Below are 12938 nucleotides of genomic sequence, written 5' to 3'. Positions count from 1 at the left end.
ATGCGTCCGCTTTGCGCATATTGCATTGCCCTATGCTCTTCTGCACGCGGCTGCTTTTACGCGGTGGTGTCTTTTTTTCTTTTTCTTTTTTGGTGGTACTGCTGGGGTGTGTGTGTGCGCGCCACCACTAATTTTATGCTCACCGTCACCGTCACCGTCACCGTCACCCAAGGAAGCAGTGCGGCGCGCGGTAGTTTTTGACCCCTTTCTTAAAGGGGAGGGTAGGTCGCGACGAAGGAGGAACGATACGCAAAACGACAGCAACAGTAACAAACGTTGTTTGTTAGTCCCTCCATGTTTGGGGAAATCCTCGAGTGCGTGCTCGAGTTCATTGGCTCCCACAGCGAGCAGTATGGCTGCAGCGGGGCGGAGCTTCTCTCCTTCGTCTCCACCGACGTGCTGCCTTACTACGGTCTCGCGGACCATGCCACACTGCGGCAGATGGTGCTGGATCTCCTGCTGGGCGTGAGTGGCGAGGTAAGTGTCAACCGCGGCGGTAAAACGGTGGCGCCGTCCGAGCTGACGAGTGGCACGGTGGCGTACGACCAGTGCACCTTTTGCCCCAGCCTGGCCTTACAGGAAAGGACGTTGGGTGTGTCGCTTCGCTTCAAGAACGTCCGCGCCGCTGTGAACTATGCCTGCGACAACCTTGTGACAGGGATCCGCCGCATTCAGAATACCGCGGCCAGTAAACAGAAGGACAGACGCCCGGCTGTGACAGGCCTGGGGGTTGGTATCCGGCGGCTGCTGCGAGAGCAGTGGCTGCGCGTACTGTACGTCTGCGGGGCAGAAGAATTCCCGCTGGTGCCGTATCTTTTGCCGCACTTTGCCACCCCGCCGCGGCGCGATCAGCCGAAGCGGCGTCTTCGGCCCCTGGAGGCATATTTAGAGCGGCGTCGTGCGGAACTTCGGCCGCCACGTGTCGCCATCGATCCCATGGTGGCACGACAGATTGTCGTGGCCTCGCCGGAGCGGCGGCTGGTCTTTGAGGACGCCGTTCACGCCATATTTTCGGCCCACGGCCACGAGGTGCCGGCAGTGGACGGGCGAAAGATGCGTTTTGCAATGCGACGCATGCTGGTGTCCGTGGGCCTGTGCATCGTCGTGGCGTCTGTTCTCGTCAAGCACAGGCGGCATCAGGTGCGGGTCGTGGCCGTCGACAGGGGTCCGGTAGCATCTGACAACGATAGTGACGATGGTGACGACGAAGACTTGAGTGAGGCATCGAATGCCAACGACGACGATGGAGACGACGACGACGACGACGACGACGACAGGGATGAAAGCAACGAAGAGGAGGGCGGCGGCGACGTGCCTTTCTGCGTCGACCCCTCGTGCCCGCTGGCGCTGCAGGTGGCGAAAGAGGCAGAGCGGCGGCCGCTGGCGGTGGAGTCAGTGCTGCCGCGCGTCACGCTGTACGACATGCGGGCCACCGAGAACGAACTGCACCGCTTTACCCGGCAGTTTGAGGAACGCTGGGGCACCATTGAAAGCACCAACGTGCTGAGCCGCCACAGCAAAGCCTTCACGCGTCTTTTGCGACCGAAGGGGTGGGGGGACGCCCGTGCTGGTAGCGGCGGCAGCGTGGCTTCTTTGGAGGGGGAGGAGGCGAAGCTGGCGAAGGGGGTCTCGAGTTGGGCCGTTAATAGAGTCATGGAGGCACTGTGTGCGGCCCCCGCTCAGGCGCTAGTGCTGCCGGATATCTCGCGCATCGTCGACCGCCGCACGCTGGGTCGCGTCATTCCGTACCTGCGCGGCCAGGGCCTGGTGGCGACGACGGGTATGACGTCCCCCAAGGGCAGACGGATTGGCGTCGTTGCTATTGCCGGCGTGGAGTTGACGGCAGAGGCGCGGGAGACGTTGATGCAGTCGTATCTTGACAGTCTTTCCGCCCGCGGGCAGAAGCGGCAGCAGTCGACAGTGCTGCTGCAGCGCTTGCCAGAGCCGGCGGAGGGTGGCATGGGGCACTCTGCCGCCGCCGCCGCCATTGCGAAGTCCTGTGCAAGAAGCGCGCGCCTGGTCGCCAAGGTCACGATGGTGCGCAACGGCTACAGCCGGGTTGGACTGTTCCGCCTTTCACGAGTGCATGTAGAGCTTTGGCGTGTGTGGTGCACCCTCGGGCAGGCGCCCAGCACCCCAATGACGCTTGAGCGGGTGCTGCAGGAGATGAGCCTGAGCTCCTTTTGTATTACGGTCGGCGTGGCGGACGTGGACGTGGGTGAGTACGTTGGCGGGGCGTCCCTGAAGGCCTGTGCGTGGGGGACACCCATCCGCCGGCTTCCCCCCTCGCTGCAGGAGCACTGCCGCTGCTCTGGAGTGCAGCCGCTGCTGCATTCCCTCGCTGGTTTGCAGTCACAGGGCCTCGTGGTGAGTGAGACATCGCTCGTGGCCTACTTGGATGTGCCGCTTGCGGAGGTGTCGATCGCTCTCGCTGCCACCGCGTTGGATGGGCAGCATCGCCAGCACGTTTTTTGTGACGACGCCGGCATGACACCGCAAGACACCTGTCGCGCGGTGCTGAAGTTTTGGAGCGACTCGTGGGCAGCGGTGGGCCTAGCGCACGAGTCGTACCGCGCTGTGGGGCTCATCCGTGCTGTCGCAGCGACGGAGCCGAATTTGTCGAACGCGCAGCTGATTGCTCTTGCACGGCTGCTGCGCATGGACCCGGGAATCCTCGCGGAGCACATCCTGCAGCGTCAGGGCGTCCTTCGCGCGCGGAAGCGCACTCTCCACGACGCGATGCAGGTCGAGGAGTACGAGCGAGGCCACAATGACCTTCAGCGCCCCCCCCACCCGCGGCGCCGCGTCGAGGTGAACGGGGCGACAATGGCCGAGACGCTCGAGACAATTCTTCAGTCCGACGAGCCGGACCGCGGCCTGGCACACCTTCAGGTGCTTGTGCGACGCCACAGCAAATCCGCGCATTTCTCGCGCTACAATCCGTACAGCACACGCGTGCACGGCAGCATGCAGACCCTGGTGCAGAGCATCATAAGCGCGGTGCGGGACCGGCAGAGCGGGAGAGCGGCCGTCGTGCAGTCAGTGGTGTCACCCAATTTTGCATCCGCCCCCGAAGCTGCGGTGGGAGGTGGATGTGGGGAGGAAGAACGGCATGCCACCGGTGTTCCTGCCGCGGAGGAGAAGTGTCGCGGGAGCGCTCCCCACGGGCCCCCGTCGGAGGCGCTGCAGGATGTCCTGCGGATGATCCTGCTGAGTGACGAGGCACACTATGACGCCGTCGCAGCGAAGGCTCTACTCGCACAGTTTCCAGAGGAGGAACAGCGTCGCTGCATCGACTGGCTGCTGACTTTTCCGTCCTTTCGCATCCGCTCGGGTGGTCCCGGTCGGCTGCCGCGCATTGAATTGTCGCCTATTCTTACTTTTGTGCCGGCGGCGCTGGTGACAACCGTGACACACGGTCAGAGCCCGGCCTCCACCCTCGTGCAGGACCTCACTGTTTCACTGCTCTTCACCCCACAGTCAAACTGCCAGCGGTGGTGCGTACCGCCGGTCGCACCGACGGAGCAGACGGAGGGGTGGGACCTGCTGCGCTGGGCTCCGCGCCTTGTGGAACAGCCCTGCTTGAATCTCGACTCACTCGCCGAAGAGATTCGGGAGCAGAAGGGGCTCGGTGTGCTGCGGCTGCCGCGCTTTGTGTGGCCACCACACCCGGCCACTGCACGTAAGACGCCCCCTCCGCCCGGCATGCCTGCCGCTAACCCTACGGTGACTCCTGAAAGGGCGTCAGCATCAGCAACGACGCGACGCGTCGCGGAGCCGTACCCCGCGCGCGGTTTGCTTCGCCCGTGGCAGCAGTTACGGCACCTCGAGCTTCGCGACATCCCCGTCGACCCGCCCCCCTCCGCCGAACAGGTGACAATGGCACGCGCTGCAATTGTGACGCCACAAGAGGGAGCACCATCGCCACGATTTCCAAGTATATTCCACCACGTGGATGGTTCTTTGCATGAATTTGTCTGGCGCTCGTTCCTCTTCGCCGTTTACGGCCTCGTGCACCATTCCCCTGGCATCACGGAGGAGCAGCTGCTGCAGCGGTTACAAGTGAGCGGACTTGTGAGTGGTGCCTCGTGTCGTGTGGCGCTAGAGTTTCTGAAGGCATCGCTAGTGATTGTGGCGCGCCGGGTGTTGGTGCCGTGCAGAGGGGATGCGCAAAGTCCGTTCTGCGCCTCCGCCGCGACGTGTAGGTACATCGAATGCTACTTCTGCACCATCGCCCAGGGTGGCCCGTGGAGGATCATGGAGCTGTAACGTAGGACAGGTGTGCGTGCAGCGTCCGACTGTACACTTCTCTCCCGTTCTTCTTTTCATGCTATATATATATATATGCTGGGCGTGAGGTACACTGCACCGTACTGCTTGCGTTGTCTCCCTTTTTTTTGTTTTACCTGTGAACTCGTTTTGTTTTAATTCTTTTTTGTTCCCCCATTTTTTGTTTTGTCTTGCTTTTAAATGTTCTGACTGTTGCGGTCTCTCTCTCTCTCCTTGTGTGTGTGTGTGTGCTCCCACCCACCACGTGCCGTCGCGTATCTCACCGCATCCTCTCGCTGCTGCTCAGAGTTATTCAATTGATCTGAACCCGCACCCACCCTGTCGCCAAGCATGCAGCTCCGCCGCGCGACGATGGAGGACATGTACCAGATGCAGCACTGCAACCTGCGGTGCCTGCCGGAGAACTACAACATGCGGTACTACCTCTACCACATTCTTTCCTGCCCGCAGCTGCTGTACGTACAGGAGGACTACAACCACAACGTGGTGGGCTATGTGCTTGCAAAGATGGAGGAGGAGAGGCCGGAGAGCATCTACGGCCACATCACAAGTATCTCGGTACTGCGAAGCCACCGCCGGCTCGGCATTGCGTCACGCCTGATGCTGGCTGCCATGCGAGAGATGCAAAAGGAGTACGACGCCGACTTCTGCTCCCTGCACGTTCGGAAGACCAACGACGCGGGGCTGCACTTGTACCAGGACACGCTTGGCTTCCGCTGCGCCAACGTGGAGAAGGGGTACTACGTCGACGAGGAGGACGCGTTTCACATGAAAAAGTTTTTCAAGGGGCCAAATCCGGGCCTGTACGTGGCGGCAAACCGACAGCTCGTGCGCCAACAGAACTTAGCTGCGGCTGCTGTGGCAGGGACCACTGCACCCCACCAGAACGCCGCGGCAGCGGCACCACCGCCATCACCGCCACCACCGCCTTCCTCAGCGGGCGGGCATCGGGGGGGAAAGAGACGGCCGGCAGAGATTGAGAAGGAGCAGCTGGAGCTTGTGGCGGAACTCTTGGAGGCGTCCAATAATGGCTCGGGGAAGGGACGGCAGCAGAAAAGCGGCGGTGGCCAACGTGGCAAAAATAAAAAATGAGGGGGGCATTGCGTGCCGGCGTGGAAAGGCGTGGGGACTCTCCTTCCAGACAGTGGCAGCAGCGTGGGCGTCCGTTGTCGGCCAAAACACTCCAACGTCTCTCCTTTCTTCCTTTTCCCTCCGCTTATTTTTCTAATTCCGTGTTTTTTTTCTTTTTTGTGTGCGCGGGTGCCTGGGAGGCAGCCGTCTTTCTGCACCCCTTCCGCCGCAATGCGCCCGTGCACTCGCCTGCCCGGGCCACGTGTGTGCGTGTGCATGGGTTTTGTGTTTCCTTCTGCTCATTGTTTTTTCCTTATTTCCCCCCCTTCCCTGCTTCTTTCGCGTTCTTGTGCAAGTAGCCGCATCGCAACCCACACACCACTTTGTAGCCGTATATGTACCAGCCGCTGCTTGAACTGTCCTCTGGGGCCGCCGCCGCATTTGTCGTTGGGGACCGTCTGCTTGGTGAGTCTGCGGGGTCGTTGTACGGCAGCGGCCACCGTGCTTCTTTTGAGGCGCAGGGCGGCGCGGTGTACCCGGTGTGGACACTCGCAAATAGAAACGTCCTTGGACGTGGCGTCCAGCGTGCATCGTCCTCGCACTTGTCGCTGCCGTTGTGGAGGCGGCAACAGGTGTGCAAGGCGGTGCGGTGGCTGCTGTATCCTTTTGTGTCAGCAGTGCCGCTGCTGCGCCTGTTGTTCCCGTTTGCAGTGCCCGCCTCAGCTGAATGTGCCCCGCGTCTGCTGAGCGCTGCCGACTTCCCGGAGTGCGTCACTGCCGTGGCGTTCCACCCCGACCGCATGGTGTTGGCGGCCGCCGTTGACGAGGGTGCCGGCTGCTCGAGGGTAGTCGTGTACGACATCGCGGAGGGGAAAGAGACGTGCGTTTTAACCCACGCCTTTCAGCGCAACGTGCGCTGCGTCGCGTGGAAGCCACACTCGCGTGACGTGCTTGCGGTGGGCTGCGACGGTGGGGCACTGGTGTGGTCCCTCTCCTTCGGCGTCTCCCCTGCAGCCACCATCTACGACGGCGGGTGCGGCAGCAGTAGAAACGGCGCGGCAGGCGCGGGCGAGGCGGAGGCGGAGGCGGTGGACCGCACGGCGCACTGCTTGTTCTACCGTTGCACTCCGCATGTGCCGACGACGTGCCTCGGCTTTTCGTGCCGCGACGGGCGCTACTTGGCGTGCGGAAGCATGGAGCACATCGCGTTGCACTTTCACGACATTCGCCTGCCGCCGTCCAATTCGTCTCTTAGAACAAACGTGTCGGTGGAGGGGGCCACGGAGGACGTCCTGTTTGCCGACGACGACACGTTTGCTGTGAAGCTCGTCTGCGGGGCGTGCGCCGTCGTGATGATCGCCTTCCCCAGCTGTGTCGAGACCGTCGTTCCCACCGCGGCGCCGGTGCTGCGGATGGCGAAGGCGCGGGCTCTTGGCCCAAACCACTTCTTTCTCCACTGCGCGCGGCTAGAGGGGGTCGCGGTGGCGCACGTCAACCCGTTCGTCGGCGTCCAGGTTATCGCCCTCGTGTCGACGGGGGTGGCCGGCGGGATCGGCGGCGGCGTGCGGCGCATGGCGTGCAGCGGCAGGCGCCTGTACATTGCACTCGAAACGGGCCATCTGCTCGTGTGCCACTATGGCCGCCGCGGCGGCGCCTGCGCCATCATCCCGGTGGGCGTGGCAGAGCTCGACGCGGCGCACCTGGCGGTTTTTGACGGCTTTCCTCGGGGCTCATTGTTGGCGGCGGTGGAGGCGTCGGACCAGTCAGTGGTGTTTGCACCATCATACCACGCATAGGCGGGAAGGAGCAGAAGGGAGGAGACGAAGAGAGAAGGAGAGAGAAACAGAAGAGGCGCATGCGGCGCGCAGGGCGGAGAAACGGAGACGCAACGAACTGCAGTGAAGGGTGCGAGGAGGATGAAAGAACAGACGAAGAGGAGGAGCTGAAGGAAGTGAATGGGGCGTCGTGGAGGAGGGGCAACCACGCCCACCGGACTACTCTGCAGCTCTCGGTACTTCGCCTTGTGCGTGCCAACCAGGCAGCTTCACACACCCCTGCACCTACCGCCGCATGTATGCGGGCGTCTGCCTTACTGGATCTTTCCTGCTTCTTTTTCTTTTTTTTTTCCTCGCACCCTTCGGCGCCTCGCCACCGGCGGCAGGCGTCGCAGTGGTGGTAGTTGTGCCAACAGAGAGGCGGGGGCGGGGAGGAGGACAGAAAGACGCCGACTTCCTCACATACTCACTCGTAAATCACAAGCTAGATGTCGGGCACACTTGAGAGCATCACGGCGGCGACGCAGCTGCGGCGGGCGGTGATGGAGGCGCAGAAGGAGTTGGACGCAAAGCGGGAGCTGTACATGGTGCGCATGGCGCGGGTGCGGGAGGTGGAGGAGATCATCGCGGCGGATCGCGCCAGGCTCCAGGACAAACTCGTGCGGTACTACAAGTTTATCCAGGAAAACGAGATCAAACGCACCCGGGCGTCGCGGAAGGCCGTCACGGAGGAACGCATCAAAAAGGAGCGGGAAGAGCAGATCGCGGAGCTTACACGGCGGCTGAACACCCTGAACAACCGCCGGGAGGGGATGCGGAAGCAGTACGACCTCTACGCAAAGTACCAGCAGTACCTGGAGGAGGTCCTGCAGCGCAACGACTGCGACGAGTACCAAAGCCCCCGCGACATCATTCATCGCTGGAACACGCTTCAGGAGAATACGAAGGTGCTGCAGCGGCGCAAGACGCAGCTGGAGGAGGAACTGCTGCGTAACAAGAACTCCCTTAACATGAAGCGGCAGAGAAAAAACAACGAGAGCGTTGAGCTGCAGAATCAACTCAACGAACTGCAGGCAACGTACGAGACACTGCAGAAGAGCATTAAAATCAAGCAGGACGAGCTTGAACGGTGCATCAACCAGAGGGTCGCAACCTCCCGCACGGTGAGTCACGTTCGAATGGCGTGTAAGAATCTCTACGACCGCTGCATCGCCTGGGCGGCACCGTACTCTGGCCGCGGGAAGTTTGAGGCGCGGGAGTCGGATGTACTGTACCAGCTTCACGTGATTGGCGACTGTCTGCAGGACTTTCAGGACGTCATTGCGGCGCACCAGCAGCGGCAGCAGCAGCAGCAGGTAGCGGAAAGCCGCGCGGCAAAGGATGAGGAGTGAGGCACCGCCTCCGTTGCGGGCCGCGGGGGCTGTGATGTAAAGTTGCTGAGGATATTATTTTTTCTGCCATGGGCTTGCTTTTTTTTTTTTTTGCTCTCTTTTCTTCTCTCTGGCCCTCTTTGGTGCACCACCGTATCTTTTTTATTTTTTTTTATTTTTCTGTGCCGCACGAACACGCCCCTGCAGCGGCGCACAGCCAAAGGTGGTTGCCACACAACGCGGTAAAACGACGAGCGGGCGTCTAGCGCGGGCGAGAAGGGAAGGGTGAGGGCGGCTTTCTGCAGCCCACGCCCGCGCCCATGCCATTTAGGCCAAGCTGCATCATTTGCTGCTCGGACTGCGATGCAGACAGCCTCTTCACGAGTTGCCAGCACTTCCTGTGCGCCCGCTGCACCGCCCGCTACCCACCGGGGCAGTGCCCACGATGCCGCAAGCCGTGTAAAGTTGTCAAAGCGGGCGCGGCGCTGCCCAATGAGCTGCAGGAGCGCATGGCACAGGATCCACAGCGAGTGCTGGCCGTCGCCGCGCAGGCGCTCGAGTTTCAGCGGCGGCAGGAGCATCAGACACTGCAGCGTCTTCGTGAGATTGTGACGACGCTGAATCAAAGCAACCGCAGCATGGCCTCCCAGCTCAGTGCAGCGAAGACAGAGCGTGAAAGCCTCCTAAACAAAATAAAGCGGCTGCAGGATCGACTCTACGCTCAACAACAACAACAACAACAGATGACACAGCGCCCGGTGGATTCACAGATGGTCGGGGATAACGGCGGTGTTGCCTACGGTGTTAGCGGACTGGGGATGACGGCGCGTGTGCCGCCTAGTTTTCTGCAGACGAGTGTAGTGCCGAGCCCAACCAACGCGGCGGTGCGTGGCTGGCTCTCGTCCCCTGCGGCTGCTCCCCGTGCAATGACTCCGTTGGGTTGGAGCCAACCGAAGCGCCAGCGCGATGACGTTCACCACACGCCCGGAAGTAGTGGTAACAATAATAACCACATCGGCGAGGATGTCGCCGGGGCGGGCTGCAGGGATTTGGCGCGGTTTCGCCTGGCAACACCCGCCATCACGCTGCGTAACGCACTACCCAGCATGCGTGATGCCACACCGGCGCACCAAATGGACCGCGCCACTGCCATGTCGGCCCCGGCGGAGCTGAAGAGCCTCTTGTGCCGCGGGCCATAAGGCGGTGGGGAGTGTAGGGGTAATATGTTGGTAATTGCCACTAGCTATGGCGGTGGTGGATCTCTTCACACGACTCGAGGAGGTGAAGTGCCCGAGCGGAGAGTTTCTCGTTTGACAGTATACATCTTTTTTTTTTTCCTTGAATTGAATTCATTTATTTATTGTTACTTTTACTTCACTGATTTCATCTCTAGGCACGTGCGATGCACTTTTGTGTCGGTGTAATGCTTGTCGCTTTCTTTCTCGCCCTCTCTCCACTCCACTCCGCTCCGCTCCTTTTTTTTTTGGGGGGGGGGGAGGGGAGGGAAGAAAGGGGAGTGCACTCCCCTTTCTTCCCTCCTCCCTTTCTTTCTCTCGTTGAGCCTGTGGGCATCCGCTTGCGTCTGCCTAGTCATTGTTACTCGACTTTTGCTTTACATTTCCGCGTTGCCTCAGGTGCTTCGCCTGTTTTTTTTGACGCCAATTTGCTGTTGCGGCGCAGTACGAGGGAAGGGCTTCCCTGCATTTTACTTCTGACATCATCGCTCACGCACAGTGCCCGGCTGGCGGAACGTCTGTTAGCATGCGAAACGACTTATCGTCGCGGGAGGCGTCCGTCCCCGCGGGGGACTCTGCAGCCGAGCCCTTCTTGCCCTTTTTGCTGTCGTATTCGCCGGGTTCTGGTGACCTTTTGCGAGGCTGCATGCACGAGGATAAGGAGGAGTACGCCGAGGATGGCCGGGGGAGCGATGAGGGCAGTAGCCGAGGTAGTAGGACTAGTAGTGTAGTGAACCTGGACCAGATCGCTGCGCAGATGTATGTGCGGGTGGAGGATCTTCTCCGGGCACTGCAGAGCAGCAGTGGCAGCAGCGGCGACACCGCGTCTGAAGCCTGTCGGTGGTCACAGTGCGCCGTCGCTGGCAGCACCGGTTCTGACGGTGGTGGCGACGGCGGCAATGGCACTGGTGCCCACGCTGAGCGTGATAACGAGGCCAGCAGTGGCGGAAGCAAAAGCGGAGGGAGTGAGCATGCCGCCTTCGACGTGCTGCGACGGCACCTGTCGAAGGAGGCGTTAAGCAGGACACAGCTGCTGTCATATGCCGTGGAGGACACTGCTGCGGGAGGCTGGGAGAGGGAGCAGCAGCTGCGAGAGGAATCGGAGGTGGAGGCGGCACCCATCGTGTTTCTTTCAGAGTCCAACAACCGCGGCAGCGGCTCGCATTTCTCTCGAATTTTCTCAGCGGAATCGTCTCTGCATGGGAACGCGCCTACGTCTGTGGGGTCGTCGTCACCGCTACTGCCGCCGCGTCGTATCCGCTTTGGGAGCCGTATCGTGACCAACGTCTGGGTGTACAGCATCGACAACGAGGTGTACTTGGGGCTGCGTTTTAGGCAGCATTGGTCCAGCTGGGCCGCCCTGTTGTGTGGCTTCTTGTTGGAGAGCGCCTTCGACGTGCACCTAAGGTGGTTTTCCAACGTGGGCGGGGCAACCACGCAGGACACCATCCCCATTGCGCACTGGGTGTACACCTACCGTATGTTCTTCTCCGTCGTCTACAGTGTGGCGTGGTTGATCTGCAGCACACGGCGCGACGGTGTGGGCGGCTTCATGACGGTCGTTGCTGAGCCACGTAGTGTGTTTGTGAAGAGCCTCGGGGTGACGCTTGCCTCGTCGTCTTGTTTCTCTCTCGCCACCGCTGCAATGGTGCTGACAAACGAGATGTCTGGCTCCTCACTGTTCTTCACGGCCACCGTGTTGCATTGCCTGTGGATTCTGCTCTACCGCGTCTCACGGGCGCAGATAGTGTTTTTGGTGGAGACATGCGGATCGTTTTTGCTCATTATCGGCAATGTACTGTGCAATATTGACGGAATGCGGCTGATGGCGTTCAAGGAGACAATCTACGGTAACCTCCTCATGAGTGGGGGCAGCCTTCTCTTCGCCACCGCCTTCCTACTCATGGCGTACGGACTGCAGCGGGGCCTGTGTGGCACGGTGGGACTCACAGTTGCGGTGGGGATCAAACTTTTTTTTGTTACGCTTATCATGGGCATGTCTCGCGGCTACTCAATCTCGTCAGACGCAGGTGACAGCCTTGTTGCAGGGTTTTGGCGTGCCAACGCGATGCACACCTGTCTGCTGGCCATGGAGGATTTGAGTTTTAGTCTAATGTATCTGTACGCCCTATACCACCTGGACGTGCTCTCTGTTTCCGCTTGCTTCTCCCTGAAGGTTGCGGTTGTGCCGGTTGTGGCGCATTTTGTAGTCTGGAGGGGCGCAGAAAGTGTGCCACCCATTGTGCGGGCGCGATGGGGGCCGCTGCTGTTTGTGGGCATCGGAGTGGTAGCGGTGGCTGCCGCGTTGGTCACTTATTTTGCGTCGGTGCGGCGCCGCTTCGTGGCACGGCGGCTGTTCCACCTGCGTGGGCTGCGCAGGGTGCCTGACCCGTATCGTAAGAAGACAAGGCGTGGCCGTCACGAGTTACCGCCACGGCCACGTGCCTCACTGCCACCGGAGGCGTGATGCGATTGCGCGGTGGGGTGGGGACTCTGTCCACCGTCAGCGTGTTTTTCGCAGTATTATTATTATTGTGATTTCTTTTTTGTTGGCCTTTGTTGCTTTTTTTTCTCCTTGTCATCGTCGTTGTACTCCGCTTTTTTTTTCGGGTTTTCCCTCTTTGGAGCCTCTGTTCTTTTTTTTTGTGTCGCGCCAGACTCGAAGAGGAGAGGAGAGCTGCGGCTGCTGCTGAGAGGGTGTATGGCGAGTGTTTTTCTCCGGCTGCTGCGTTTATGCGTGATTGTGCTTCTTTGCGAGACAGATGCACTTGTGCTTCTTTGCGAGACAGATGCACCGGCTTTCTTTTTGCAGCGTCGCTCGTGGCCTCCTTTACCGCACGTTACTTTTTTCCTCCTCTTGTTTTATTTCCTAGTTCCTTTGACTCCGTGGCTGTGACCACGCCGCACTGCATCTGCGCGGCGCAGGCAGAGTTGTTGCCGTGGCGATGTGCACCAACGCCGCTGCGGACCTTCGGGAGGTGCTGCTGCAGGCCGCGGAGAGCCGCGTATTGGCGTTTGGTGGCCTCTACACGGACGTGCCGCTCACCGAGGACGCACTGCGCGGAGCGGAGCGGGACGTGCATCGGGCACGAATCTGGGAGCAGCAACGCGTGCAGAGTGCGCTGCGGCGCGCGGAGCTCAACGCGCAACGGCAGAGGCTGCTGGAGGCGGAACGACGCGGTGAGTCGTCGGCGGTG

At 60.8% G+C, this 12938-nt stretch overlaps 7 protein-coding genes across 7 annotated transcripts, besides 4 other annotated features; 6 read left to right on the top strand and 1 right to left on the bottom strand.

The window, feature by feature from the left end:
* Nucleotides 1–139: 139 nt before the first annotated feature.
* Nucleotides 140–168: a microsatellite.
* A 126-nt stretch (nucleotides 169–294) lies between these two features.
* TraAM80_03516 (uncharacterized protein) lies at nucleotides 295–4269 on the top strand (the record flags this gene model as incomplete). Its single annotated transcript, XM_029380483.1, has 1 exon — nucleotides 295–4269. The coding sequence occupies one exon, from the start codon at nucleotides 295–297 to the stop codon at nucleotides 4267–4269; it is 3975 nt and encodes a 1324-aa protein (XP_029239700.1).
* Nucleotides 4270–4620: 351 nt separating this feature from the next.
* On the top strand, nucleotides 4621–5382 carry TraAM80_03515 (putative N-acetyltransferase complex ARD1 subunit; the record flags this gene model as incomplete). The annotated part of the gene is made up of 1 exon (XM_029380482.1): nucleotides 4621–5382. One exon carries the CDS (start codon nucleotides 4621–4623, stop codon nucleotides 5380–5382), a length of 762 nt encoding a protein of 253 aa, XP_029239699.1.
* Nucleotides 5383–5756: 374 nt separating this feature from the next.
* Nucleotides 5757–7157, top strand: TraAM80_03514 (putative U4/U6 small nuclear ribonuclear protein; the record flags this gene model as incomplete). Its single annotated transcript, XM_029380481.1, has 1 exon — nucleotides 5757–7157. The coding sequence occupies one exon, from the start codon at nucleotides 5757–5759 to the stop codon at nucleotides 7155–7157; it is 1401 nt and encodes a 466-aa protein (XP_029239698.1).
* Nucleotides 7158–7624: 467 nt separating this feature from the next.
* Nucleotides 7625–8527, top strand: TraAM80_03513 (flagellar associated protein; the record flags this gene model as incomplete). Its single annotated transcript, XM_029380480.1, has 1 exon — nucleotides 7625–8527. The coding sequence occupies one exon, from the start codon at nucleotides 7625–7627 to the stop codon at nucleotides 8525–8527; it is 903 nt and encodes a 300-aa protein (XP_029239697.1).
* Nucleotides 8528–8601: 74 nt separating this feature from the next.
* Nucleotides 8602–8636: a sequence feature (A-rich).
* A 28-nt stretch (nucleotides 8637–8664) lies between these two features.
* Nucleotides 8665–8686: a microsatellite.
* A 140-nt stretch (nucleotides 8687–8826) lies between these two features.
* Nucleotides 8827–9705, top strand: TraAM80_03512 (putative dynein heavy chain, cytosolic; the record flags this gene model as incomplete). The annotated part of the gene is made up of 1 exon (XM_029380479.1): nucleotides 8827–9705. The coding sequence occupies one exon, from the start codon at nucleotides 8827–8829 to the stop codon at nucleotides 9703–9705; it is 879 nt and encodes a 292-aa protein (XP_029239696.1).
* A 288-nt stretch (nucleotides 9706–9993) lies between these two features.
* Nucleotides 9994–10023: a microsatellite.
* A 244-nt stretch (nucleotides 10024–10267) lies between these two features.
* Nucleotides 10268–12208, top strand: TraAM80_03511 (uncharacterized protein; the record flags this gene model as incomplete). Its single annotated transcript, XM_029380478.1, has 1 exon — nucleotides 10268–12208. One exon carries the CDS (start codon nucleotides 10268–10270, stop codon nucleotides 12206–12208), a length of 1941 nt encoding a protein of 646 aa, XP_029239695.1.
* Nucleotides 12209–12581: 373 nt separating this feature from the next.
* Nucleotides 12582–12938, bottom strand: TraAM80_03510 (uncharacterized protein; the record flags this gene model as incomplete). Its single annotated transcript, XM_029380477.1, has 1 exon — nucleotides 12582–12938. A coding segment is annotated over one exon (357 nt), but the record flags the coding sequence as incomplete, so codon positions are not given.

Source organism: Trypanosoma rangeli (genome assembly GCF_003719475.1).
Source record: "Trypanosoma rangeli strain AM80 chromosome Unknown Tra_15.4_contig_00092, whole genome shotgun sequence".
NCBI classification, from domain to species: Eukaryota; Euglenozoa; class Kinetoplastea; order Trypanosomatida; family Trypanosomatidae; genus Trypanosoma; species Trypanosoma rangeli.
The sequence above is the reverse complement of the archived record's forward strand: the minus strand, read 5'-3'. Positions and strand labels throughout refer to the sequence as shown.